At 44.2% G+C, this 26271-nt stretch overlaps 2 protein-coding genes across 6 annotated transcripts; both read left to right on the forward strand.

Annotated features, from left to right (window-relative positions):
- Window positions 1-1236: 1236 nt before the first annotated feature.
- On the forward strand, window positions 1237-5438 carry FAM200A (family with sequence similarity 200 member A). The gene is given in 3 exon segments (XM_043915209.1): window positions 1237-1354; window positions 3595-3830; window positions 3832-5438. Coding segments are annotated over 2 exon segments (1728 nt in total). The 5' UTR covers window positions 1237-1354; window positions 3595-3693; the 3' UTR covers window positions 5423-5438.
- An 8172-nt stretch (window positions 5439-13610) lies between these two features.
- On the forward strand, window positions 13611-23656 carry ZNF789 (zinc finger protein 789). Of its 5 annotated transcripts, none has more exons than XM_043915243.1 (5): window positions 13611-13781; window positions 17273-17350; window positions 18923-19049; window positions 21261-21467; window positions 22515-22548. In XM_043915243.1, exons 2-4 carry the CDS (start codon window positions 17318-17320, stop codon window positions 21290-21292), a joined length of 192 nt encoding a protein of 63 aa, XP_043771178.1. In that variant the 5' UTR covers window positions 13611-13781; window positions 17273-17317; the 3' UTR covers window positions 21293-21467; window positions 22515-22548. The 5 variants fall into 5 exon arrangements, with proteins under 5 accessions (XP_043771178.1, XP_043771179.1, XP_043771176.1 ...); XM_043915241.1 differs by having other exon boundaries at window positions 13620-13837; window positions 21354-21467; window positions 22515-23656; XM_043915240.1 differs by having other exon boundaries at window positions 13621-13781; window positions 21354-21467; window positions 22515-23656.
- Window positions 23657-26271: the final 2615 nt, after the last annotated feature.

Here is a 26271-nt window from a genome sequence, read left to right on the forward strand (position 1 = left end):
CCTGAGATGGAGTTCAGGCCCTATGAATTCCTTCTTCACAGTGGTTAAGACTCCTCGCTTCCAATGCAGGATGCCTGGGTTTGATTCCTGGTCAGGGAACTAGATCTCACATACCACAGCCAAAAGTTCAAATGGCACAACTAAAGATCCCAAGAGCTGCAACTAAAATTTGGAGCAGCCAAATAAAAATAGTATAAGGTGAACAGTAAAAGGTGTAATTACTGTGATTGCATTTGACAGCCAAAATGCCTCAAATTGTAATTCCACTATTATCACTCAGAAAACTCCCTGGATACATTAGCCAAGCTCAGAATCTTATAACTATTTAGTATTGGAAAGAAAAATTGCTCCCCAATGAACAAATATTTGAAAATACCATTGACTGAAAAAAAATGCACAACTTAAAAGTTGAGATTTATGTTTCATTTGATGGACAAAACTGGGAACCTAAAGCCTGGAAAACAGCCTCTCAGGTGACTCTGAGGGACTGCTCTAAAGATGTTAGGAAGAAGCCAGATTATGTAGGACTTTGCAACAAAAATCAGGTAGCCAGAACATCAAAAGACTACTGTTAATTAAAGAAAACCAGACATCTCACATTAATGATTTTAGTGCCCTTCTATATGTGAGAAGATGCAGGAGTCTGGGCTCCTTGAAATCACTACTTTGATATGCACCTTAACTTTCCGAGGCCACCTTAACTTTTTGCTGATCCCAAATCCCCTCAGGGTGAAGTTGGGGTCGCTGCTGTGGCTGCAGGTTTGCTGGCCACAACTTCTTTTGTTTACTGCTCTGGCAGGCAACCTTTTGCCACACGACCATTCAAGCAGCAATACCCAATCAGGGTACCCAGAGAGGCAACCACTTTGGTTTTGTGAAACCACAGTGCATCCTTAACTTCACTTTGATCTTCTATCTACATTTTTGCCTCAGTTCCTCTGCCATAGACACAGACACACAATCACTATTGTTTGATAATACCTAGAATTATTACGATACCTGCCATCAATAAGAAAAAGTAGAATTGTGTAAGTTCCTGAACAGGAAGTACAGAGTGAAATTTAACCCCCGTTTTCCCCACCGGAAGAAGCTGAGCTAAGAAAAGACATCCCCGAAGCCCGAACCATGAATTGGGGAGCACGAACCAAAGTCCTCCGGCTTTCCTAGCGAGGACCACCCCCGCACCCCCCAAGGCGCAGCGCAGACCCGGAAGGCGGGTGTTGACGCACGTCCGGTTTTTGTGACACTCTGGGTTCTGGCGAACAGAGGGACGGGGAACAGGTCCACTGCCCTTTGATCCCCAGAGTCACCTCCCTTTTCTATCCCAGCACCCCAGGCTTCTCCGGGGTTCACGGTGAGACGCGGGTCCGGCCGGGGCGGAGGGGCGGGGACGCAGGTGGACGTGTAAAACCGTGTTCCGCGATCCCGCTCACCACGCCCGTCTCCGAACGGGGTGGAGGGTCGTGTCCCTGTCCTTGGTTCCAGCCTCCGCCGCAGAAAGCGCCGTCTCCCTGCAGAGACAGCCGCGGATCCTTGGTTTCTGGATTGGGATGAGATACCTCTGGGTCCGAGAGGCGGCAGCCTGCGTGCCCCATCCTCGTCCTTGGTTTTCACCCCCCGAGGGGTCGGGGACCAATGACTCTAGTCTAATTTCTGTGCTCCCGGGCTTACCCCATTTCCTTTCCTTCTGGTGAGGGCTTTTTTTTCCTGGTGATCTCCAGATGTAAAATGAGGAAGACCCCAGAGGCTACCAAGATCCACATTTTGTTTTGTTGTTTAGCGGACAAGTTTGTTAAGCCTTGTGTTTACAGATCATACGCTCACCCTCAAATCCACCACCGTGAATGGCGGTGATTAAAGAATGTTTGACGCCTAGTGAATAAAGTGATTCGAGTGCAACAGGAAAAGGTTACATACACTTCACGCTCTTCCTTTCCGTTTCTGAAGGGTTTTTTTAAAGGAGTGATTTCTGATAGAACACCAGGTGAATTTTTCAATTGTGGGAGGAAAATGTGCTTGACCTGGAGGGCTGAGTAGTGAAGAGAGTTTGTGGTGGTGCAGTGGAAAATGCGTTGGGTCACTTGAAGACTGGTCACCACCAGCCTCTCTCTGCCACTGTTTTGCAGGATGCTCTTCGACAAACACAAAACCTGGAATTGATCCTAAGTAAAACAGTCTCCAAGGGCCCACCCAACTGGACATTCATTGATAAAGGGAAATTAACTGAAAAATCCAGCTTGACCAAACCTAATGCCCCATCTCCATTTCCTGAAGCACCGCCACTATGCACAAAGTCACTGTTACTAATGAGAGACACTGTTAAGTGGCAGAGGCCCAAAGAAAACACTTATACAGGCCTGTGCTAAACAGATCATTTGCAATCAATAAATAAGTTATGGAGAATACATGGTAAGCAAATCACTGAAACCTTAATATTTTTGGAGAAATAGGTTGGTTACACACTGTGGTGGGAGACATAAATAACTTACCATGGACACATAATTTATTTTTCTATTTTAAACCTGTGCTGCTGTTAACATTCCTCCTGTTCTTACTCAGGTATTTCGTAAATAACCTGACAATATAATGGCATCTCTTAATTTCTAAATGACAAGCCCTTCCAAGTATTGAAATGCCATGCCTATAATGAATTTGTTGAACATTCTACAAACGGGCAAAAAATGTTGACATTATATTCATTTAAACAAGTATTTTAAAAAATATCTCCTGGTTGCAAGTAACTATGTTAAGGGCAACTTCAAGAAATGCAAAATAAAGCCTAGTCTTTCTACTGCTTCTTGCCTAGAATATGAGCAAGAAAACACTCCAGGAAGGCCTGACCAGGTCCTGATCTCAGCCCTGTATCTTTTGAGTTTCCCTTGCTTATAGTCTTCATTTTGATTCACTGGGAGAGAAGGCCTCTAGGAATGTGTTATTCCACATACCCCACTTTTAAATCTTTGATCCTATCTCAAAAACCAAGATTTCTTTCCCTTGATCTTAAAATACCTGAAATAAGATTTTTCAGATGATAGATCACTAAAACTGAAAGAAAGTGAACAAAGAAAATATAATAGTTGGAAGATGAAGAGCAGCAACACAAATGATGACAGAAAATATAAATGCTATAAGATGACTATCAGGAAAGCTTAAATGGGTTTTGATACTTCTTTAAAAATAAATATTTTCGTTTTTTTCCTCGGTGCTCCAGTGGTGGTCTTGAACACCAAACTTCGGCGATCACTTTGTAACTGACTAGATGGCAGTGTAGCAGCATAGTCAGGAGCCTGAGCTTCAGACTTGGGTTGAGTACTGGATCCACTACACTATGTTGTTAGACACATTATTTAATCTTTCTTAGCTTTTAAAATAGGAATAATAACTGTGTGCTTCATTAGGTTTCCATGAGAATTAAATGAGCTATGTATGCAAGGTACCGAAACTGTCTGGTACACAGCTGACATGAATGACAGTTATTCAGCATTGACATGTCACACCATTGGATTTCATGAACTGTCTTCACAGATGAGGTGTAAGCCCCATAGCAATACAATATTACCTTTTAATACTGCTACTAAATTTTTCAACCTGCAGGATACCCAAAACGGAGCTCATAAAACATATAGGACAAAAAGGGAAGTCCTGCAGACAGACCCTGTTTGGATTAATGAGCCAGTTCTTTCAACCGGAACAATGACTGCTGAATCCAGGAAAGCTGCAGATTTGTCTCCTCAGGCTACCCGAGACACGGAAGGCATAGTGATAGTAAAAGTGGAGGAGGAAGAGGAAGACGATGAAGAAGACCATTTTCCAACAGAAAGAAGTAACATAGTTATCACCCCAATTTCCTAGTCGTTCCACAACTATGAATGAGAGAGCCTTGTTATCATCATATTTAGTGGCGTATCGAGTAGCAAAAGAGAAAATGGCTCACACAGCTGCTAAAAAAATTATTCTCCCAGCATGTATGGATATGGTACGTACCATCTTTGACGATAAATCAGCTGACAAATTAAGAACTATACCTCTTAGTGATATTACAATATCTCGTCGAATCTGTACTATTGCAAAACATTTAGAAACAATGCTTATGACACGGCTACAGTCTGGTATCGATTTTGCAATCCAACTTGATGAGAGCACTGATACTGCAAGTGGTCCCACACTCTTGGTGTACGTCAGATATGTGTGGCAAGATGATTTTATAGAAGATCTGTTGTGCTGTTTAAATTTAAGTTCACAGGTAACCGGATTAGATGTATTCACTGAATTAGAAAAGTGCGTTGTTGGTCAATATAAATTAAACTGGAGAAACTGTAAAGGAATCTCAAGTGATGGAGCAGCAAATATGGCTGGGAAACATAGCAGACTTCTTGAAAAATTGTTAGAAGCCACCCGCAACAACGCTCTTCGGAATCATTGTTTTATTCACCGAGAAGCTTTAGTATCCAAAGAAATTCCGCCAAGCCTAATGGACGTATTGAAAAATGCAGTGAAAATTGTTAATTTTAGTAAAGGAAGCTCAATGAATAGCCGACTTCTTGAAATATTTTGTTCAGAGATCGGCAAGACCCACACCCACTTACTGCTTCATACAGAAGTTCGTTGGTTGTCTCAAGGAAAAGTATTGAGCAGAGTATATGAACTCAGGCATGAGATTTACATCTTTCTCATTGAAAAGCAATCTAATTTGGCACATATTTTTGAAGATGATGTTTGGGTAACAAAATTGTCATATTTAAGTGATATTTTTGGCATTTTAAATGAATTAAGTTTGAAACTACAAGGGAAAAACAATGATATATTTCAGTATCTTGAACACATTTGAGGATTCCAAAAGATGTTATTGTTGTGGCAAACTAGACTTAAAAGTAATCATCCTAGCTACTATATGTTCCCTACATTGTTGCAACACATTGAAGAGAACATTATTAATGAAGAATGCTTAAAGGAAATAAAATCAGAGATATTAATACATCTCACTTCTTTGTCTCAAACCTTTCATCATTACTTTCCAGACGAGAAATTTGCATCATTAAAGGACAATATCTGGATAAAAGATCCATTTGCTTTTCAAACCCCAGAATCGATCATTGACTTAAACTTGGTGCCTGAAGAAGAGAATGAATTATTGCAGCTCAGTTCGTCATTCACGCTGAGGAATTATTATAAGACATTAAGTTTATCAGCATTCTGGATTAAGATTAAAGAGGAATTTCCACTGCTAAGTAGAAAGAGTATATTGCTATTATTACCATTCACATCTACCTATTTGTGTGAACTAGGATTTTCGATCTTGACACGATTAAAAACAAAAAAAAGAAACAGGCTTAATAGCGCACCTGACATGCGTGTGGCCTTATCTTCGTGTGTGCCTGACTGGAACGAACTGATGAACAGGCAAGCACACCCATCACATTAAATACAATCTTTATGAACTCAAGTTTTTGTACTTTCATAGGTATTCTTTGTGTATTGTATTTAAGTATTAATAAGATGATTAGAATTTACTAGGTTTCATTTTCCTATATAGTTAAATATTGCTTTTTGACATTTGTTTGTTACATGAATATAGGCATATGCAGGATAATGATGTAAAATATATTTCTATGAATTACCATCAATTTTTTAAAATAGTGCTCTTAACACTCTTAGTTTTATACTCCAGTCTGTCACCTTGTCTACTGCTGCTGCCTTGCTTCTTGTAGGCAAAGCCCCTTTCAGGTTCAGTTTCTCGCCATCTATGTGCCTATGTGCTCTTCCTTGCCTGTTTTTTGTTTGTTGGCTGCATTGGGGGTTTTTTTTGGCAGTGCCATAGAGATTGTGGGGTTGTAGTTCCCTAACCAGGGATCAAACGCAGGTCTCCTGCATTACAAGGCGGATTCTTAACCACTGAACGACCAGGGAAGTCACAGTTTCTGTTTATTTTTGCTATTATTTTCTGTTTAAAAAAATTCAGCTTTATTGAGATTTGATTTACTTCTAGTAATATTCACCCCTTATGGTGTATGGTTTGGTGTATGGTTGAGTCTTGACAGAGGTATACAACTGTGAAATCACCCCTACAATCAAGATATAAAACATATCCTTCATCCCCAAAAGATCTTTCATGGCTTTGTTGTCAGTCCTTCTCTTGTATTACTGATGGTTTTGTCTTTTCCAGAATGTCATGTATTTGGCTTTTTTCTCTTAGCATAATGCTTTTGCAATCTGTCCATATTATCATATGTATCAGTAGTTTAATAGTGAGTAATGTTCCATTGTATGGATGTGTATCAATTAGTTTTTCAGTTCTTCAGTTGATAGACATTTTGTTTTTTTTATTTTTTTACTATTATGAACAAAGCTGCTATAAATATTTGTATACAGGAATTTGTGTGGACATATATTTCTTTGGTAACAGCTAGCAGTGGGATTATTGGCTCATATGATAAATATACATTTAATTTTATGCATTTCCTCCAGCTATCTGTGAAATTTATAGTTCCTCTATATCTGAGTCAGCATTTTGTATTGTCAGGTTTTTATTTTAGCTATTGTATTAAGTTTAATAGTATCTCATTATGGCATTAATTTCCATTTCCCTAATGGATAATCATTTGAGCATCTTTTCACGTGTTTATGGCTGTCCATATCTTCCTTTGGTGAAGTTCAAATCTGTTGCACATTTTAAAAACTCAAGTGTCTTATTCATGAATAAGAATTATTTTTAGATATTCTGTATACAAGTGATCACACCCGTGTTTTACAAATGTTTTCTCCCAGTCTGTGGCTTCTCTTCATTTTCTTAACAGTGTTTGAAGAGCAAAATTTTAAAATTTTGATCAACTTCAGTTATCAAGTTTTTTTTTTATATGGTTCATTCTTTGTGTGTTCTGCCTAAGAAATCTTTGCCTAATCCACGGTCACAAATTTCTGTTTTCATCCAGCTGTTTTATAGAAGTTTTAGATTTTACATTTAGGTCTATGATGCATTTTGAGATGATCTTTGTAAATGGTTAAAGGAGATTAAAGAGACATGACAATTAAATGCAATGTATTACTTTGGATTGAATGTTTCACTAGAGAGAAAAAAGCTATAAAGGGCATAATTAAGTCCATTGTCAAAATGGACGCCCACCCCCAGGGACCTAACAGAGGTCTGCTGACTTTACCTCAAGATCCCAGTCAAGTCTGGTAAATGCAAATGGGGACAGGGCATCCAGTAAACACACGTGCCCGGCGCTCGTCCTCCCACTGCCCGCTGCCCTGCCCCGGGGCCTCGAGGCAGGAATCACTGCTAAAGGCTGCCCAAGCGCGGCCAGACCTGCCTCACATGCACCCAACCTGGACTCACGCAGAAGTGGTGGTGAGGTGCCTGGCCCTGGCTTAGAGGTCCTGAAATCGAGGATTTTTGATATGAGAGATGGAGTTACAGGTGAGTGACGGCAGAACGTCTAACAGACCTTCATATATATTTCACACGTATCTGTGAAACGCACCTAGAAGAGTGCCTCACGTATTAGGAAGTGCTCCACATGTGTCTGTGAAAGAAGTAGGAAAGGAAGAAAGAGAGGAAGGGTTATAAGTGAGTGATTTCAACTAAGTGAGGGATTGTAGAGCAGAGGGAGGCAGAAGTAACCAAATAAGGCTTAATAGAAGAGCTGAATACAGACAGACTATAAAGTGAACATTCAGAACCGGCCATCTCAACATGGCCTATGAAAACACGTTACTTATGGGTTGTTTAGACAGAGTCCCTCAAGCATCCCTTCTGCTGTCTTTGCCTTTGACCTCTCTCAAGTCCTGTATTCAGACATACTGTGCTTCAGCCTAGCCTAATGAAATTGTTCCAACCATCCCCGCCTCCAGTGGCAAATCCCATTTCAAAGCTAACACCTTTACTTCTTAGTTTTTCCTTTAGATTCTAAGATGAAAGAAAAAAAGAATGAAAAGGCTTCAAGACAGAAAGTGGTGGGGGGAAAGTGAAACTTCCAGGACATTATTAGGAGAAACCAAACAGCATGCCAATGATAATGGGCAAGGCTGTGAAAATTCAGGCAATGAGGAAATGCTTAGGGAGACCTGGGAAAATAACCCAGAAACAATATTTCTGTTGTCTTCATAAACGACAGAGGGGAGAATGGGAAGAGTTCTGGCAGAGCCCCTGTGCCATCAGAAGACACAAGCCAGAAGCCCTACCAGTGTAAGGGATGTGAGGAAAGCTCTAGCCAGGGCAGACCTGGGAGTCCACAGCCAGGAGACACTCCAAGTGGGCAAGAATAGCTTTAGTCCTGGGCATGCCTCGCCGTGCCCCACACGAGGGAGATGCCACATCACTGCCTTGACTATCAGAAAACCTTTCATGCACCACCCAGAAGGTGCATCAGAGAATCCACACTTAAAAAAAAAAAAAAAAAAAAAGCACAAAATGTAATTACAGTGGCAAAAGCTTCATACAGAGCTCAGTACCCTCATCACCACCAGGTGACGACACTGAGGAGAAACCCCGGTTCTTGTGGAGAACGTGGGAAAAGCTTCAGGTAAAGCTCATGCCTGGAAGAGCACCAGAGGAACCAGCCATAGGAGAGACAGACCGGAGAGTGCAGTGTGTGTGAGGCGGCTTCCAACCTCAGCATAACCTTTGTCTGCACAGGAAAGAAACCCTGCAAATCCTGGATGTATGGCACCAGCTTACTTTTACATTACAGAATCTACCTGGGGGAGGACACTCGCCAGCATCAGGCATAGAAGAGGTCTGAGGGCAGATCTTTTACCTGAGATACCAGAAAACTCACAGCTCTGGGATGGTTCAACAAGGAAAAATCCTGCACGATTAGATTACCTTGGTCGTAAACCCTCCAAGGGGTGAGGGGAAGGGCTGACTACAAAGGGGGGTCTGTGGAGCAGAAGGACCCACCAGAGGATGACAGGATGACACGGGGCACGGAGGGGGAGTCACGGGTGAGGGGTGGGCTCTTTAGAATCCCAGGACCGGGGAGAGGATGCAGTCTCCCTGGGAGCTGGGCAGCCGGCACTGCCCTCCAGGGGCCAAGATAGCAAGGCTGAGGGGTGAATCTGATCTCAGGTGGCCTCAGCCTGGAGAGGCTAGGAGCAGGGTTTCAGCTCCTGAGGTCATGGAATGACAGAGCTGAATCCTGGCCACTAGACCAGTGGCTGGTGACAAGGCCCTGGCCCTTTGGCTTTGCAGGAAAGAATTCCCACAAAGAGGGAAAGCAGTGAAACAGTGTTTACTAGGAGGAAAGAGTACAGTACATGCGGATAGACACACAGTGGGCTCGGAGAGAGTCACACCCTTGTGGTAGTTTAAATCACTATTATGGGACATTTCTTCCAGTTTTCCTTTGGCCAATCATTTTGATTTGCCTGCTTCAGAGTCCTTATTTGGTGTATCTCAAGGTCTTCCCTCATATTCGCAGGCATCTCTCAGCCAAGATGGATTCCAGCAGAGAGGCCTATTGGTAGCTTGGCATCACTCCCCTTTTAACCTCCGAGGAACTTTCTAGTCAGGAAGTCTCCTTGACATCGAGAATGAGAAATATGTGGTCGCTTACCTTCTATCTGGGCAGGTCCCAGCCTCCTCTCTCTCGACTGTCCTGCTGTTCTCATCTTGGAGTACTGGTGCACGGGAAATGAATTTTCAACTGCTCACCTTGGGATGGGGGGGTGCCCATCTACCTACTGCCTCAAATCCACCCTTTGCAAGAGGGGAGGCAGAGGTAGTAAAGAATTTAAAGCAGGAAAATGAGAAAGGCAGTGTTTACACAGAATGAAGTCAGAAAATTGCAAGGGAACTTTGAAGTTTCTGAGCAATTTCAAACTCAAAGGAAAAGCTATCCGACCTGTAACAGGAGTGTCTGGATTTACTTGGGATAGGGGCCAATTTCTGAGATTTTAGGTCCGCAGTGATTCCCACACCATGATGATGGAGAGAGGAAGGTGGATGGTGCAGCACAGATTTACACTAGAAGGGAGTGTGATCCTAACTCTGAGCGCTTTGCTTCAGGTCCCTAAAGAAACTGCCCGTTCCTGCGGAGTTGGAGCGGGTTCTTCCAGGGAGGGGTGGGGCGAGGAAAGCCCTGGTCTGAACTGGGAGCTCTGGGCCGGGGCAAGGAAGGGTTCTTTCCTGTACGTCTAAAATGCTCATTTTAAGCTCCTGGCTTGAACAGGTTTAAGATAAAAGCATACAATTCTATGGGCCACTTATGTATAAAACTAAGGTTTTACTTTGCCAACAAAGGTCTGTCTAGTCAAGGCTATGGTTTTTCCAGTAGTCATGTATGCATGTGAGAGTTGGACTATAAAGAAAGCTGAGCACCAAAGAATTGTTGCTTTTGAACTGGGATGTTGGAGAAGACTCTTGAGAGTCCTTTGGACTGCAAGGAAATCCAACCAGTCCATCCTAAAGGAGATCAGCCCTGGGTGTTCATTGGAAGGTCTGATGCTGAAGCTGAAACTCCAATATTTTGGCCACCTGATGCAAAGAGCTGACTCATTTGAAAAGACCCTGATGCTGGGAAAGATTGAAGGCAGGAGAAGCGGACGACAGAGGATGAGATGGTTGGATGGCATCACCGACTCAGTGGACATGAGTTTGAGTAAACGCTGGGAGTTGGTGATGGGCAGGGAGGCCTGGTGTGCTGCAGTCCATGGGGTTGCAAAGAGTCGGACATGACTGAGTGACTGAACTGAACTGAACTGAAGGTGTTTCTGCCTATCATCTTGGAAACAGTCTGAATAAAAAGTTGTTTTTGCCAATAAATAAGCAACTACACCAGATGAAACAAGGAATCCACAACCCAAAGATGACTTGTCTTATGAATAAAATACCACATAAGCAAAGCTATCTATTGTTTTCCCTTAGCACAGGATGAACGGCATGGTGTTGGATAGACAGCTGAGGCACTAACATATAAGTGTGTCTTCTCATTTCCCATTTCCCACTCTACATTTCAGCCAGTGGGTTGGAGTTGGAGAGAAATACCGAGCAAGCATCAGAGGTGTTGAGATCAAAATCCATAACCTGGTACCCCAGGAGAAAAACATCCAAATACAATGTAGAGAGTTCACTTTAAAAAATGCAAATGGAATTTTAAAACTATACATATACATATGACCCAAAGGAAGACTTAAAGGGAAATTTCACACAATCCATATTTTTCTTCTTTATCAGGTATATGGAATCATCAGTTCTGTTGCTCAGTCGTGTCCAATTCCTTGCGACCCCAAAAGTCCGGACTCTTTGGACTGCAGCACACCAGGCTTCCCTATCACCAACTCCCAGAGCTTGCTCAAACTCATGTCCATCGAGTCGATGATGTCATCCAACCACCTCCTCCTCTGTCATTCCCTTCTCCTCCTGCCTTCAATCTTTTCCAGCATCAGGGTCTTTTCAAAGGAGTCAGTTTTTCCGCATCAGTTGGCCAAAGTATTGGAGTTTCAGCTTCAGTATCAGTCCTTCCAATGAATATTCAGGACTGATTTCTTTTAGGATTGATGGTTTGATCTCCTTGCAGTCCAAGAGACTCTCAAGAGTCTTCTCCAATACCACAGTTCAAAAGCATCAGTTCTTCAGTGCTCAGCTTTCTTTATAGTCCAACACTCATGTTGTAGCCACGCATTCCGGAAACAAACTCACTCAGAAGGACAATGCAGATAGTGGAGTGCAGTTTCTTATACCGGTAGGCCCAAGGCAGAGTCTCCTCTTAGCCAAGGACCCCGACCAGCATTTGTGAAAATCTTTTATACCCCGTGTGTATGTATCCGAACCCACCACCCCAAATTCCTTGAGACTTACATAAACTAAGGAAGGGTAAATACAATTCCAATAACCCCATCACTCATGTGCCATGTGCTCAGACAGTTAAACAATTAGCCAATAATCAATAAGCACAAGGTTACACTCCAACAGGTACAGAAAAATTTATGGCCTGTCTGGAGGAAGGGGTGATTAGTGCATGTGTTCTCTTAGGCGATGAGTAACCTGGATATGATCTTCAAGATTCCCCTGTCCGGAGGGAGTCTTATCCTTCTGTTGTCATTTCCATAGACACTAAACACAGAGTTCAGAGTCCATTGGAGAGGTGGCCGAGCATGGTCAGCATGGACAGGCCTGAGATGGAGTCCAGGCCTTATGAATTCCTTCTTCACTCACATCCATACATGACTACTGGAAAAACCATAGCTTTGACTAGACAGACCTTTGTTGGCAAAGTAGTGTCTCTGCGTTTTAATATGCTGTCTAGGTTGGTCATAGCTTTTCTTCCAAGGAGCAAGTATCTTTTAATCTCATGGCTGCAGACATCATTCGCAGTAATTTTGGAACCCAAGAAAATAAAGTCTGTCATTGTTTCCATTGTTTCCCCATCTATTTGCCATGAAGTGATGGGAACAGATACCATGGTCTTCCTTTTTTGAATGTTGAGTTTTAAGCCAGCTTTTTCACTCTCTTTCACTTTCATCAAGAGGCTCTTTAGTTCTTCCTCACTTTCTGCTGTAAGGGTGGTGTCATTTGCGTATCCAAGGTTATTGATATTTCTACTAGCAATCTTGATTCCAGCTTATGCTTCATCCAGTTCAGCACTTTGCATGATGTACTCTGCATATAAGTTAAATAAGCAGGGTGACAATATACAGCCTTGACATATTCCTTGTCCAATTTGGAACCAGTCTGTTGTTCCATATCTGGTTCTAACTGTTGCTTCTTGACCTATATGTAGATTTCTCAGGAGGCAGGTAAAGTGGTCTGGTATTCCCATCTCTTGAAGAATTTTCCAGGTTGTTGTGATCTACACAGTCAAAGGCTTTGGCATAATCAATATAAGAACTAGATGTTTTTCTGGAATTCTCTTGCCTTTTCTATGATCCAATGGATGTTGGCAATTTGACCTCTGGTTCTTCTGCCTTTTCTAAATCCAGCTTGAACATCTGAAAGTTCATGGTTCAGGTACTGTTGAAGGCTGACTTGGAGAATTTTGAGCATTAGTTTACTAGTGTGTGAGATGAGTGCAATTGTGCAGTAGTTTGAACATTCTTTGAACATCTGGAATCATAAAAAAGATTAATTAGTCCTATCAATTACAGTTAACTGCCACTAAGTCTTCTCTTTCTTTGAACAACAGCATTAAGTAGAAAAGTAAATTCTGGATAACATAATATCAGATGAATATTTGTATGCTAAATAGCATATGTGTGTATTATTCATTATATTCAATTTTTTATTTTTTATTTTTTTTGCCTAGTCCAGGGTCGGCTCTCTAAAAAGTCACTCTGGATTCCCAAAAGGAGGGTTTAAAAATACCCAGCTACACAAGGGTTCACTCCTAGAAATTTTGTTAACAATCAGTGGGAAAGGAAAGTACTTGGTGTAAGCATTTTTGAATCCCCTAGCCTATTCTTACAGGAGATTACCGACCTCCAGGGTGTGAGTGAACAGGTCGGGGCGGGACCTGGAAATCACGTAGACCACTCCATCTGCGGTGGTTCATTGGCTCCGACCAGGAGCGCACAGTGCGATGAGACATGAGTGCCCCGCCCCCTTACTCGCACACTCCCCCGCGACCCGCCCCATCGCTTTCCCCGACCAGAGAGTTGCGAATCCTCCGAGGTTCCTAGAAGGTACTCGGGCGGGGACGCTCTGCTCGGCCTGCGCTAGTGATCGGGCGACAGGCACAGGGATCTTCCGCATGGAGCCCTCAGGTGGAGGTTAGCCGAGGTTCCGACCTAATTCCGAGTCTGGCCTGGCACCTCCATAATGGAGGCCAGCTCCATGGCAGCCGCAGGTGCATCCTGAGGACTTCCTGGAGGAGGAGGCGCGGCGGGGGTCGGAGGCGCGGAGGTTTGGGGAGAAAAGAGCTAGTGTGATGGGCGGAGTGGGGTGCCAGGGGAAGCCACGGTGGCCCCGCCACAGATGTGAGGGCTGGAGAGACAACCCCCTTTCCCTCGAATCCCGTGCCCCCCACGCCTCCCCAAACCCCCGGTCTTCAGGGCATTTGCCGAGAGACTTCCTGAAGACGCCAGCCTCTGAGTATCGTGTCAGGTCTTTTGGCTTTAGAGAAGTACAGAGTCCGATGAACGAATGGCTGGCTAATACTATTGTTTGCTTTGGCTTTGTTAGTCGTTCAGCCCCGTCCGACTCTTCCCGACCCCCATGGACTGTGGCCCACCAGGCTTCTCTGTACTAGAATTCTCCAGGCAAGAATGCTGGAGTGTGGAACTTCCCTGATGGTCCAGTGGCTAAGACCCTGCGCTCCCAATGCAGGGGCCTGGGCTTGATCCCAGGTCAGGGCTTGATCCCAGATCACGCATGCTGCAACTAAGACCCTGTACGGCCAAATAAATACACATTTAAAAAAAAGAAGAAGAAGAATGGGTAGCTATTCCCTTCTCTAGGGGAATCATCCGCACCCAGGGATCCAACCCAGGTCTCCTGCATTGCAGATTTTGTTATAAATTGAATTATGGATTCTGACTTCCAAATACACGGTGCTCACAGCAGGTAATCTACTTTAGATAGTGAAAGGGTAGATGTCCCTTCCCCAGCCTTGGAGCTATTGATCACAAGTGCCTCCTTGTTTAAGAGGCAAGAGGGCTTATGAACATTGTTTTTAAGGAAGGAGAACAGCATGTGACAGACTTTCTTTAAAATGCACTTACAAAAAAAAAAAAAAAAGCACTTACATAAAAGAAGGTTTGCCAGTGGCCAGAAAGACAAGCGAAGAAAGTGGAAATCCTCTGTATCTCATCATTTGTGTGCTCCCTGAGAGAAACAACACTAGATTTATTATGTTAAAGAACCAAAGTGGAGGCCATAGTTTAAGTATACACCCAGGCCAACTGCCCAGAGCTGCAGAACCAAAACTTTAATTGTCCTAATTTCCCATGAAGAGCTGGCTCTGTCCTTAAAGGAAACTTAAGCTTTCTTCATGTCTGGGTAACCTTGCAGCTTCCTAGCAGCTACAAACAAGTAAGCTTGTATGCTGGTACTCTTCTGAAAGGACCATCAGTTCTAGTAACCAGTCCCAATAGAAAACAATGTACTTCCTCATTCCTGTGCACAGGAGGAAAATAATTTTCTCTCCCCCCTCTGAATACTTAGCTGAGATTCCTGCAACAAAAAATGAAAACAAACAAGTTTCTTAACATGTATACCTCATGTAAGAGGCTTCCCAGGTGGCACAGTGGTAAAGAATCCACATGCCAGTGAAGGAGATGCAAGAGATATGGGTTCAAACCTTGGGTCAGTATTCTTGCTTGGAAAATTCCATGGACAGAGGAGCTGGGCGGGCTACAGTCCATGGGGTCACAAGGAGTCAGAAATGCCTGCATATGCATGCAGGCTTACCTTGTATAAACATGGAGATTCCCAAGGAAAAAATGATTAACCCCTAAGATGGCTTAGAATTCAGGTCTAAATGCAATCTTCATAGGGAAGGGGGTTGTTTAGTTGCTAAGTTGTGTCTCTTAAGACTGTCTTGAAAGTCATGACTCTTTTGAGACCCTATGGACTGTAGCCCGCCAGGCTTCTCTGTCCATGAGATTTCTTTGGCAAGAATACTGGAGTGGTTTGCCACTTCCTTCTCCAAGGGATGTTCTTAACTTGGGGATTGAACCCACGTCTCCTGCATTGCAGGTAGATTCTTTACCGCTGAGCCACCGGGGAAGTCCTAGGGCAAGGGGAGGGAGGTTCTATACCTGGAAGAGGCTGAAACTGCAGTTAGGTTAAGTATTAGGTGTCAGTTTGCTGACATGGGGCTTAGCACAAGTGAGTCCACATGGCTTGTGATATCTTTGTTGCCCAACTAGGGAGTGAACCTGATCCCCAACAAGGAAAGCACTGAATCCTAACCACCAGACCACCAGGGAATTCTCCTTTTGCCCCCCACCTTTTTTTTTTTTTTAAAACAGCTGTTTTAAAGTGCCTGCAGCTCAAAATAATCAGTTTTCCAAAGTGGTATATTAGGGAGCGGCTTATTCTGCCACCTATTTACATGTTTTATAAACTGAAGGGTAAATGCGGAGAACTTAACTTCTTAAGACTTTCCATTTTGAAGCCTCCTTGTTTGCGGTTTGGTTTTCACTCCATAAACTGTTCATATCAAGTAAAGTCCTCTGAATTTTCTTTTGACAACAGCTGTGCCTGCTCAGTTGCTCAGTTGGTGTCCAACTCTTTGAGACACCATGGACCCTGCCAGGCTTCTCTGTCCATGGAATATTCCAGACAGGAATACTGGAGTGGGTTGCCATTTCCTCCTCCAGGGGATCTTCCCAACCCAGGGATCAAACCAGAGTCTCCTGCATCTCTTCCATTGCAGGTGGATTCTTTATCACTTGAGCCACCTGGGAAGCCCCTTTGACAACAGTTAGCTCTTTATATATCATATTTAGCCTAAAATCTCTGATAACCTCCCTAAAATCATTGTTACACTCTCTGAGCTGATTCTGTGTGACGTAGACATAACCTAAGACCGCCCAAATGAGAGCAGGCAAAGGCTCTTCATGCAGAGCTTGCTATACTAAGGGAACTGGCCACCATCAGGTGTTTGGCAGAGACTCAAAAGCAAGCAGGAGAAGCTTTAGAGTGGAAAAAAGGGAAAACTCAACTATGCTGAGTTTTGAGGAGATTGGCTTGGAAAAGCTGGAGGCAGGTTAAAAGAAGGATTCCCCTCCACCCGGCCTCGGGGAATGAGCAAGTAAGGGAACCTGTTCTTTGTTCTTGCTCCCGGCTGCTGCAGTAGGGGCCCAATAAAACCTTGCTTGGAAAAAAAAAAAAACAAACACGGCGGGACATCCTATGTGATTTGGTAGGGGAGCACAGCTGACTCTTTCTGCTGGTCCTGGATGGAAGAGGGGGATACATGTTAGGGACAAGTTCACACTTGCCACCCAAGTCCTGACTGGGGGCCTGTTGCCGAATTGCTTCTGGTTTGGGTTCCAGGCCGGAGCTACAGGTTGCAGGTTAGAGTTCTGTTTTTTCCTACAGTCTGGTCCCTTGATATATTGAGTCTCTCATTGAGGTGCTGAAGAATATATTCTAGAGAGAGGGAGAGGGCAGAGGCGAAGGTTTCCTAGGATAAAAATTGGAAATTGATCTAGCATCAGAAATTCCTAAGACCATTCTAGGGATTGCTTTCATTGTAATCCCACATTCCAACACCAAACACTGACTTTGTACTATCTGAGGTTTGTTGGCCCCATTGGCATTCCCTAAAGTCTGTCTAGTGAGAGAGCTTCGATTCGGGGCCGAACTTAATTGTTTTCTTTTTCTCTCCAGCTTAGCCTGGTGGCCAGGATCCAGCCCCATCTCGGAGACCAGGCCATGGAAGCCATGTTCCTGCCAGTCTCATGGAAGGTGAGCTGGGTTCCCCCTGCCTCTACTTCCTTGGTGTAGTCTCAGCAGCCAGGCAGTGGTTTTCACATGACCATTGGGGTTGAGCCATCTTTATCAGCTGGGAGGTGTTTCTTTCTTGGAGGATTTGATGTACAGAGCTTGAACTCTGGGGTCAGACAGGTTCAAAGCCAGGCTGTTTTAGACGTGTCACCTAATCTCTCTGGGGCACAGTTTCCTTAGTCTGTAAAATGGGGTCATGACAGTAGCTGTCATGTGAGGATTCAGTGAAGTGAGGCTCATGGAGTGCTCGGCAGAGGATCCAGCGATGTTCTGAGCGCCCTGTAGGTTTTAGCTGCCATCACTACAGTTGCTCCATGTTTGTATCAGTGAGCATTCTTGGGTACCTAGTGTACCAGGTAGTTCTGTCCTTTGTGCTGGGAGAGAGACTCTTACCCTAAGGAGTTTAGAAGCTGTTTAGGGAAGGGGATATGGAAACAAGCTCATATCATTCTGATCCGTTGCATTAAAAGGTACAGTAGAAATTTAGGTACTGAATTGGTAACAAGAGGGAAGGTAATCGTGAGAAGTCGAGATGAAAAATCAGTGAGAAGTCAGGAGACACATGAGGAAGCCATTGTGACAATTTGCAAAGACCAGTCTTGGACAGGAGGGAGTTCAAGGGGCAGCAGTTTGACCCCACTGGCCCAGCATGTCCACATTTGCTGCGGGAACACAGAGCTTTGCCTGCCTTTCTCGTGTCATCTCCCACCTTCCCTGAAACCAGAGGACCTGCACATGGGGATGTGAATGCTCTTCCCCACCCCCCAACCCACCCCCACCTTTGTGTATCCTGTTCTCCCCGCCCCCAGGGAAACTTACATCTGCATATGTTAACACTCAGCTCAAAAATCATCGTTTCTGTGAAATCTCTGATTTTCTGCGGTAACTGTATTGCTCTCCCCTGTGTTCGCACATGGGCAGAGGGCTGGCATGAGGCTCAGAAGGACACTCCAGGGGAGCTGTGAAGACTAAAGTCAGAGCGGGGTTTGTGGGGTGACTGCAGATGTCTGTGTAGGTTTTCTTTACACAACTGGCCCAGTTAGGGGCAGAGAGAGAGTGGGAACAAGAGGAAGGCAGACACGGGAGCATCTCTGTAAAGACAGGAACAGCGTGTGCATCCTTGCTGGCCTTGGGGAGGGAGGCAGGGGAGGAGTGCGTGCCTGGGAAGGACACAGCTGTTTCTCTGCTTCCTCACTTCACTTCTGCCCTCAGGCACGTGGGGTCTCTGCACATGGAGCAGTTCTGACACCAGCTGGGTGCCCCACGATTTGACTCAGTTCTGACACTATCTGAATGACCGCAGCAGAGACCAAACGGCCAGAGAAGCCTCACACACTGACCATGTGTCCCTCTAGAGAGAACATGTGTGACTCTAGTGCAGAAGAAAGAACATGCATGGCCTGAGGGTCAGAACTTGAGTTGAGCCCTGAGTCTACTAATTAACTGGATGAGCCTTGCCTGTAGGACAACAATAATACCGTAGCCCACAGAGCTGTGATTAGAGCTGCAGCTGTAATGAGTCTCTGTTTCCAGGGGTTGCTGTCCTTTGAGGACGTGGCTCTGTACTTCACCAGGGAAGAGTGGGACACGCTGGACTGGGCTCAGAAGGCCCTCTACAGGGACGTGATGCTAGACAACTACAGACACATCGTCTCCTTGGGTAATGAGTCGGCTTAAGATTTGACTTTGAGTGTCTACGCAAGTCCTCAGTTTCTTATGTGCAATGCCCAAAGCAGAAAAAGCTCTGAAAGCCAGTTTTTTCATAACTCATTTGGCTGTAAGACTCAACCTGAAGTCATCAGTTGGTTAAACCTGATTTTATCCTGTAGGAAGCTATTTATCATCCTTTTTCTCATTTGGTCTCCAAATATATATACATACACAGATACATATATATATATATATATATGGCATCATAAATATCAGAGTGTCTGTTTAAGGTTTCAGCTCAACCCCTGTTGAAGGTGGTACATAATAGAAACTATACCCACACTCAGTCACCTTTCTGAAATCTGGAAAAATTTTGAGTCCTGAAACAAATCAGGCCTCAAAGTTTTCAAGTAAGGGATTGTGGATAATGAGTAGTTTCCTTTTGTTTTAGAGTTTGAAGACATTCATCCCCCAGCCTGAATCCTCCACATCTGTAAGACCTCTAGGAGTTGGAAAGACTGTGGCCCATGCAGATTGCAAAGTCTACCCTCCTCCTCTCTTGAAAAGTCTTTTTCTTTCTTCTGTCTGAAAATGGTTTCCTTCTTTGCTTACACCATCACCGGGTGCCCAGGAGATGATTCTTCACTGACTTCACTTCTGTACCTCCTCGGCTTCCACCTTCCTGGGAGCCCACCCTCGTCTTATTCAATGCAGAGTCTCCTACAGAGGGAGGTTCCTTGATGGATTTTTCTTTCTGGGACATGTTTGACCCCGTGCTGACACTCTTGGCAGATTCTTGACCACCTTTGTGGTGATTGTCCACCCACCACTGGATGCTTTAATGCTTATTTTTGTTTTGAAAGCATTCAGGGGCTCCTAGACAGCCATGTGATCACGCGATCACAAGGGTCGCCAACCAGTTCACTTAAAACCATTCTGTTCTTCACTAGTACAGTATTGAGTAAGTTACATGAGATATTCATCATTTTTATTATGAAATAGGCTGTGTGTTAGACAATTTTGCCCAACTGCAGGCTAATGTAACCATTCTTGGCATTTTTAAGGTAGGTAAGGCTAAGCTATGATGTTCAGTAGTGTAGGTGTATTAAATGCATTTCTAACTTACAATATTTTCAACATATGATGGATTTATGAAGGATGGATTTATTGGGAAGTTACCCTGTTGTAAATGGGCTTCCCTTATAGCTCAGTTGGTAAAGAATCCGCCTGCAATGCAGGAGACCCCAGTGTGATTCCTGGGTCAGGAAGATCCGCTGGAGAAGGGATAGGCTACCCATTCCAGTATTCTTGGGCTTCCCTTGTGGCTCAGCTGGTAAAGAATCTGCCTGCAATGTGGGAGACCTGGGTTCAGTCCCTGGGTTGGGAAGATCCCCTGGAGAAGGGAAAGGCTAACCACTCCACTATTCTGACCTGGAGAATTCCATGGACTACACAGTCCGTGGGTTCACAAAGAGTCAGACACGACTGAGTGACTTTCACTTACCCTGTCCTAAGAAGGGGATGATCTGTGTATATACACACTCACACATGTAGTTTTTTGGGAGGGAGGTGCTCCAGGTCTTAGTTGCGGCATGAAAGATCTTTCGTTGCAGCACACAGACTCTCTAGTTATGGTTCACAGGCTTAGCTGCTCTGTGGCATGTGGGGTATTAGTTCCCTGACCAGGAATGGAAACCTGTGTGCCCTGAATTGCAAGGCAGATTCTTAACCACTGGACCACCAGGAAAGTTCCCAACACACATATCAGATCATAATTTACATGGACTTTGAATCATGCTACATGTGAGTTTTGTATTCTGCTTTAAAATACCTGGGGAAAAAATAAATAAATAAAATACCTGGGGAGCCTTTTCCTGTTTTAAGAAATGTCCTTTGAACTCATGGATTTTCAATATTAGCCTAATATTCTGCCTTCATCGTATCTGGCTACACTTTAATCCTTCCCCTGTTGACATTTGGTTTATTTCCAGTTTGCACTGTTAGGATTCTGCTGAACATCTGTGGTGCATTAACCTTTGCCCATTAACCTTTGCCCTCATTTCCCTTAGGCTCTGTTCCTAAGAGTGAAATGACCATATCCACCAGTGTGAATATTGTTCAGGCTTTCAAGCAAGATGCTGAACTTTCGCAAAGATGGTGCCAATTCCTCTCCTCAGATAATCCTTCTGATTATTGTCCTGATCTCTGCTTGTCGCTGCAGCCCTGCCACCCAGACCCCCAGGGGTAGACTGAGCTCTGGGACCTCTCCTGCCACTCGCTAACCACCACATCCCATTTACTTCCCCACGAGTAGGATTTCAGTTTCCCAAACCTGAGGTGATCTGTCAGCTGGAACAGTGGGAAGAGCCGTGGATCCTGGAAGTGCCGAGAGCGGGGACTAGGAAGGCTTCCGGTAGTGCCTGCCCAGGTGGGTGAGGAGCAGACCTGGCCCCTGGGGGTCACGCAGAGTTGGGGACACCATCCAGGAGGCCCCGCCTGCACCCGGATACCAAACCCAGAGTCTGGCGTGTGCTCTCCTGCTCATCCATCCCTACTGCCCCCTGCTGGTGGTGGCTATGATCATTGCCGCTGTTCCCCGGAGATAATCCCCAGCTGGGACTGGATTTCAAGTCTGCAAAGCTCATCCTCTTTCTCCTGCAATAACGCTCATCCTATTTCTACTCGAGGCAGGCTGGTGCTTTCGACAGCTCTCGGGCCATTCTAGAGACTCCTTTTCTCTACCCTCATCACTTACCGTTTTCCTGTACCTTCTCTTGTTCCCTCGCTCTCATTCTGTTTTCCACATCCCCTCGGTGTTTCTTGATGTTCCTGCCTTTTCCTACTTACTGTGTCCTGATGGCTGCTTCTTTCTACCCTTTACCACATCCCTCCGCTCCTTGGATTCTCAGCCTCAGCTCTGTTGATGTTTTGGGCTGTTCAATCCTGGGCCTCACAGGTGTCAAGCATCATTGGCCTCCACCTACTACATTCCGGCAGTACCACCCCTGGTGGAGAATCATTGCTCTGTTCCATTGCCTTTTGTGCTGTTTCTCAGGTTCCTTTTCTTTTCTCTCTGACACACTGCCTCCATTTTAAAGCAGTCGTTTCTCCCAGAATTGTGAAAAACATGCTTCTCTAGAAAGTACAAGATGCTCCCTCTCTCCTACAGCTATGTGACCCTGCTGGGTACCAACAGGAAGCTGTTTTCCCCACTAGTGGAGAAGGGTGTGTTCAGTTCTCACGTTCTCTGACACACATTCTTGTGGATATGTTAGTTGGTTAGCTCATGATGTCAAGAGCTCTTTCTGATATGAAAGCTGAGGGACCTATGAAAATCAGAGTACTGGCTCTTTAATATGGCGATGGAACCAGGTGAGCACCTCTTAGCCTCGTTTGAGTCTCTCATATCACAGTTGCTTCTTTCCTTTTCTTCTGTGGCAGTCAGGTAATTTGCATATTCTTTTGATTTGGCTAGATTTGGAAGCCAGATTCCAGATGAAAGAGCTCACTCCAAAGAACACTTCTGAAGATTTAATGTTATGGAAGATGTCCTCAGTAAAGCAGAAAACAGCCAAGGAGCCTTCAGAAGAGTTACATGAATATAATGAATTTGTGGACATTTATGGATTTTCACTCCCTGCTACTGGTGATGAGTGCTGTAAGGACTTCCTTCAAAGCCTTAACCTTATTCACAGTTGGAGAGCTCAGACAAGGACACAGCAGGGCAAATATGATGAGTACGGAAAACCCTACCATCAGAGATCACGGCTTTTGAGGCATAAGAGAACTCTGACAAACACAAAATCTTATGAATGCCATGAATGTGGAAGAGCCTTCCGGCGGCAGGCAAATTTTGTTCGACATCAAAGACTTCACAGTTCAGAGAATCCCTTTGAGTGTGACATATGTGGGCAGGCCTTCAAACAGAAGTCCACTCTGATCATCCACAAACAGTGTCACTCACAAAAAAAGCCATATAAATGTCTCGACTGTGGAAAGTGTTTCCGTCAGATGGCATATCTCGTGGAACATAAGAGGATCCATACCAAAGAAAAACCCTATAAGTGCAGCAAATGTGAAAGAACATTTAGTCAGAATTCAACGCTTATTCGACATCAGTTAATCCACAGTGGAGAGAAACCCCACAAGTGCACTAAATGTGGAAAAGCCTTTGGCCGGCACTCAACCCTTATAAGCCATCAACAGATTCACAGTAAACAGAATGCTCACAAATGCAGTGAATGTGGAGAATCCTTTGGTCGGAATGTCGATCTCATTCAGCATCAAAGGATCCACACAAAGGAGGAATTCTTTGAGTGTAGAGAATGTGGGAAAACCTTTAGCTTTAAGGCAAATCTTCATCGACATGAGGTCATTCATACTGGAGAGAGACCCTACAGATGTGACAAATGTGGAAAGTCTTTCAGTTGGCGCACAAGCTTTATTAAGCATCAGGGTACCCACAGAGAGCGGGTATCTGCATGATATTAACTGGAAAAGCTACCAATTTAAAGCCCAGAACTTAACCACTATGGCAAGTATGTATAACCTGATTGTTTCATGAAAATTAATAAACAAGAACTGGTTTTTCTATGGGGACCCTCTCTTCATAGCCAACCTTCTGGCTGCAGTAATTAATAGAGGACTTCTTGGTGGTCCAAGGGTTAAGACTCCATGCTTTCACTGCAGGAGGTACAGGTTTGATCCCTGGTCCCCCTGGTCAGGAAAGTTCCACATAGCACGCGGTGCTTCCTAGGTGGCTCAGAAGTAAATAATCCACCTGCCAATGCAGGAAATGCAGGTTTGATCCCTGGGTGGGGAAGATCCCCTGGAGAAGGAAATGGAAACCCACTCCAGTATTCTTGCCTGGGAAATCCCATGGATGGAGGAGTCTAGCAGGCTATAGTTCATAGGGTCGCAAACAGTTAGACATGATTTAGTGACTAAACAACAAAGGTATCTATTTATACATTTATATTTATATAAATTTCTAAGGCCTATTTGTGTATGTGTGTATATATATATATATATATCCACAATCCCCCTTTTTTTTTAAATTATGTTTTCTTATGATCCATTTGGTTACCAAACCTGAGATGACCTGAATTTCTTTGCTGGTGAAATAAAGACTGTGTATCCCCATTAGTGTACATATTCACACATTTTGTTCCAATGTGGTCGGTTATGGAGTGCTGGCTTCCCTGGTAGTTCATCTGGTAAAGAATTCACCTGCAATGCAGAAGACCCTGGTTCAATTCCTGGATCGGGAAGATCCCCTAGAGAAGGGTTAGGCTACCCACTCCAGTATCCTTGGTCTTCCCTGATGGCTCAGACTGTAAAGAATCCACCTGCAATGTGGAAGACTGTGTTCGGCCCCTGAGTTGGGAAGATTACTTGGAGGAGGGCATGGCAACCCACTCCAGGATTCTGGAGAATTCCCCATGGCCAGAGGAGCATGGTGGGCTACAGTCCATGGAGTTGCAAAAAGTCAGATACAACTGAGCAACTAACCACAGTGCAGCACATGGAGTATTAATGCAAACCCCTAAGCGGTTTTATGTAAAATACCTTACCTTTCTACAAACCAAAAAATTCTGATTTTTGAAACATTTATGCCCCAAGGATCAAGAATCTGGGGCTTTGAGAGAGGCACATGTCATATCAGTGAAGAGTAGCTTCAGTACAACTATTGGATTGATAATAAATAACATCCCCGCTTCAAGAACTTTCTTTCCGAATGCCAAGCAGAAGCCCTGATAAGACAAAAAGTAAAAGGCAGCTTGGTTTCCTGATGGCAGCTCTCCGCACAGATAAGAACCAATCTGGAAATCAGCAATCTACCCAGTTCAGTTCAGTCACTCAGACTTGTCCAACTCTTTGGACTGCAGCACGCTAGGCTTCCCTGTCCATCACCAACTCCCGGAGCTTGCTCAAACTCATGTCTATCGAGTCAGTGATGCCATCCAACCACCTCATACTCTGTTGTCCCCTTCTCCTCCTGCCTTCAATTCAGGGTCTTTTCCAAGGAGTAAGTTCTTTGCATCAGGTGGCCAAAGTATTGGAGTTTCAGCTTCAGCATCAGTTCATCCAATTAATATTCAGGACTGATTTCCTTTAGGATTGACTGGTTGAATCTCCTTTTCAGTCCAAGAGACTCTCAAGAGTCTTCTCCAACACCACAGTTCAAAAGCATCAATTCTTCAGCTCCATCAGTATGGATGTCCAACTCTCAGATGCATACATGACTACTGGAAAAACCATAGCCTTGACTAGATGGACCTTTGTTGGCAAAGTAATGTCTCTGCTTTTTAATATGCTGTCTAGGTTGGTCATAGCTTTTCTTCCAAGGAGCAAGTATCTTTTAATCTCATGGCTGCAGTCACCATCTGCAGTGATTTTGGAGCCCAAGAAAATAAAGTCTGTCACTGTTTCCATTGTTTCCCCACCTATTTGCCATGAAGTGATGGGACCAGATGCCATGGTCTTCCTTTTTTTTTTTTCCCCCTCCCCCCGGTCTTCCTTTTTTGAATGTTGAGTGTTTTTTTTTTTTTGAATGTTGAGTTTTAAGCCAGCTTTTTCACTCTCTTTCACTTTCATCAAGAGGCTCTTCAGTTCCTTTTCATTTTCTGCCAAGGATGGTGTCATCTGCATATCTGAGGTTATTGATATTTCTCCCGGCAATCTTGATTCCAGCTTGTGCTTCATCTAGCCCAGCACTTCACATGATATACTCGGCATGTAAGTTAAATAAGCAGGGTTACAATATACAGCCTTGACGTACTCCTTTCCCAATTTGGAACCAGTCTGTTGTTCCATGTCTGGTTCTAACTGATGCTTCTTGACATGCACACAGATTTCTCAAGAGGCAGGTAAGGTAGTCTCATATTCCCATCTCTATGGGAATCTACCCTGAGGAAGAGCCAATTACAGGCAACAGCCTTCACTATAGGAGACTAGCTACCTGCCCTTAAGGCTTTCCTTAGGCTGTGACCAAAAGCTAAGCCATACAGTCTGGCAAGTAGGCCTCGAAAATTAAAAATTATTAAAATAAACCCTTTGCTCACCAAAATGAATCCAGTGTGGGTTCTGAAGGGGGACAGGATGCCAAGACCGATGCTTTAGTCTGATCATTCAAAGTGGCAATGTGATCTCTGCTCACCAAGATGAATGGCCACGGAGGCCCCCCCAAGCCATGTTGTCATCATCTGCCAATGATGCCACATCCACTGTGA

This window comes from Cervus elaphus, chromosome 10 (assembly GCF_910594005.1).
Source record: "Cervus elaphus chromosome 10, mCerEla1.1, whole genome shotgun sequence".
NCBI lineage: Eukaryota > Metazoa > Chordata > Mammalia > Artiodactyla > Cervidae > Cervus > Cervus elaphus.

Coding starts and splice junctions, on each gene's coding strand:
- ZNF789 (XM_043915241.1), top strand. CDS start 17,318: ATGGAAGCCATGTTCCTGCCAGTCTCATGGAAG. Junction 19,050..21,353: donor CAGACACATCGTCTCCTTGG/GTAATGAGTCGG, acceptor CCCCACGAGTAG/GATTTCAGTTTCCCAAACCT. Junction 21,468..22,514: donor TTCCGGTAGTGCCTGCCCAG/GTGGGTGAGGAG, acceptor TGATTTGGCTAG/ATTTGGAAGCCAGATTCCAG.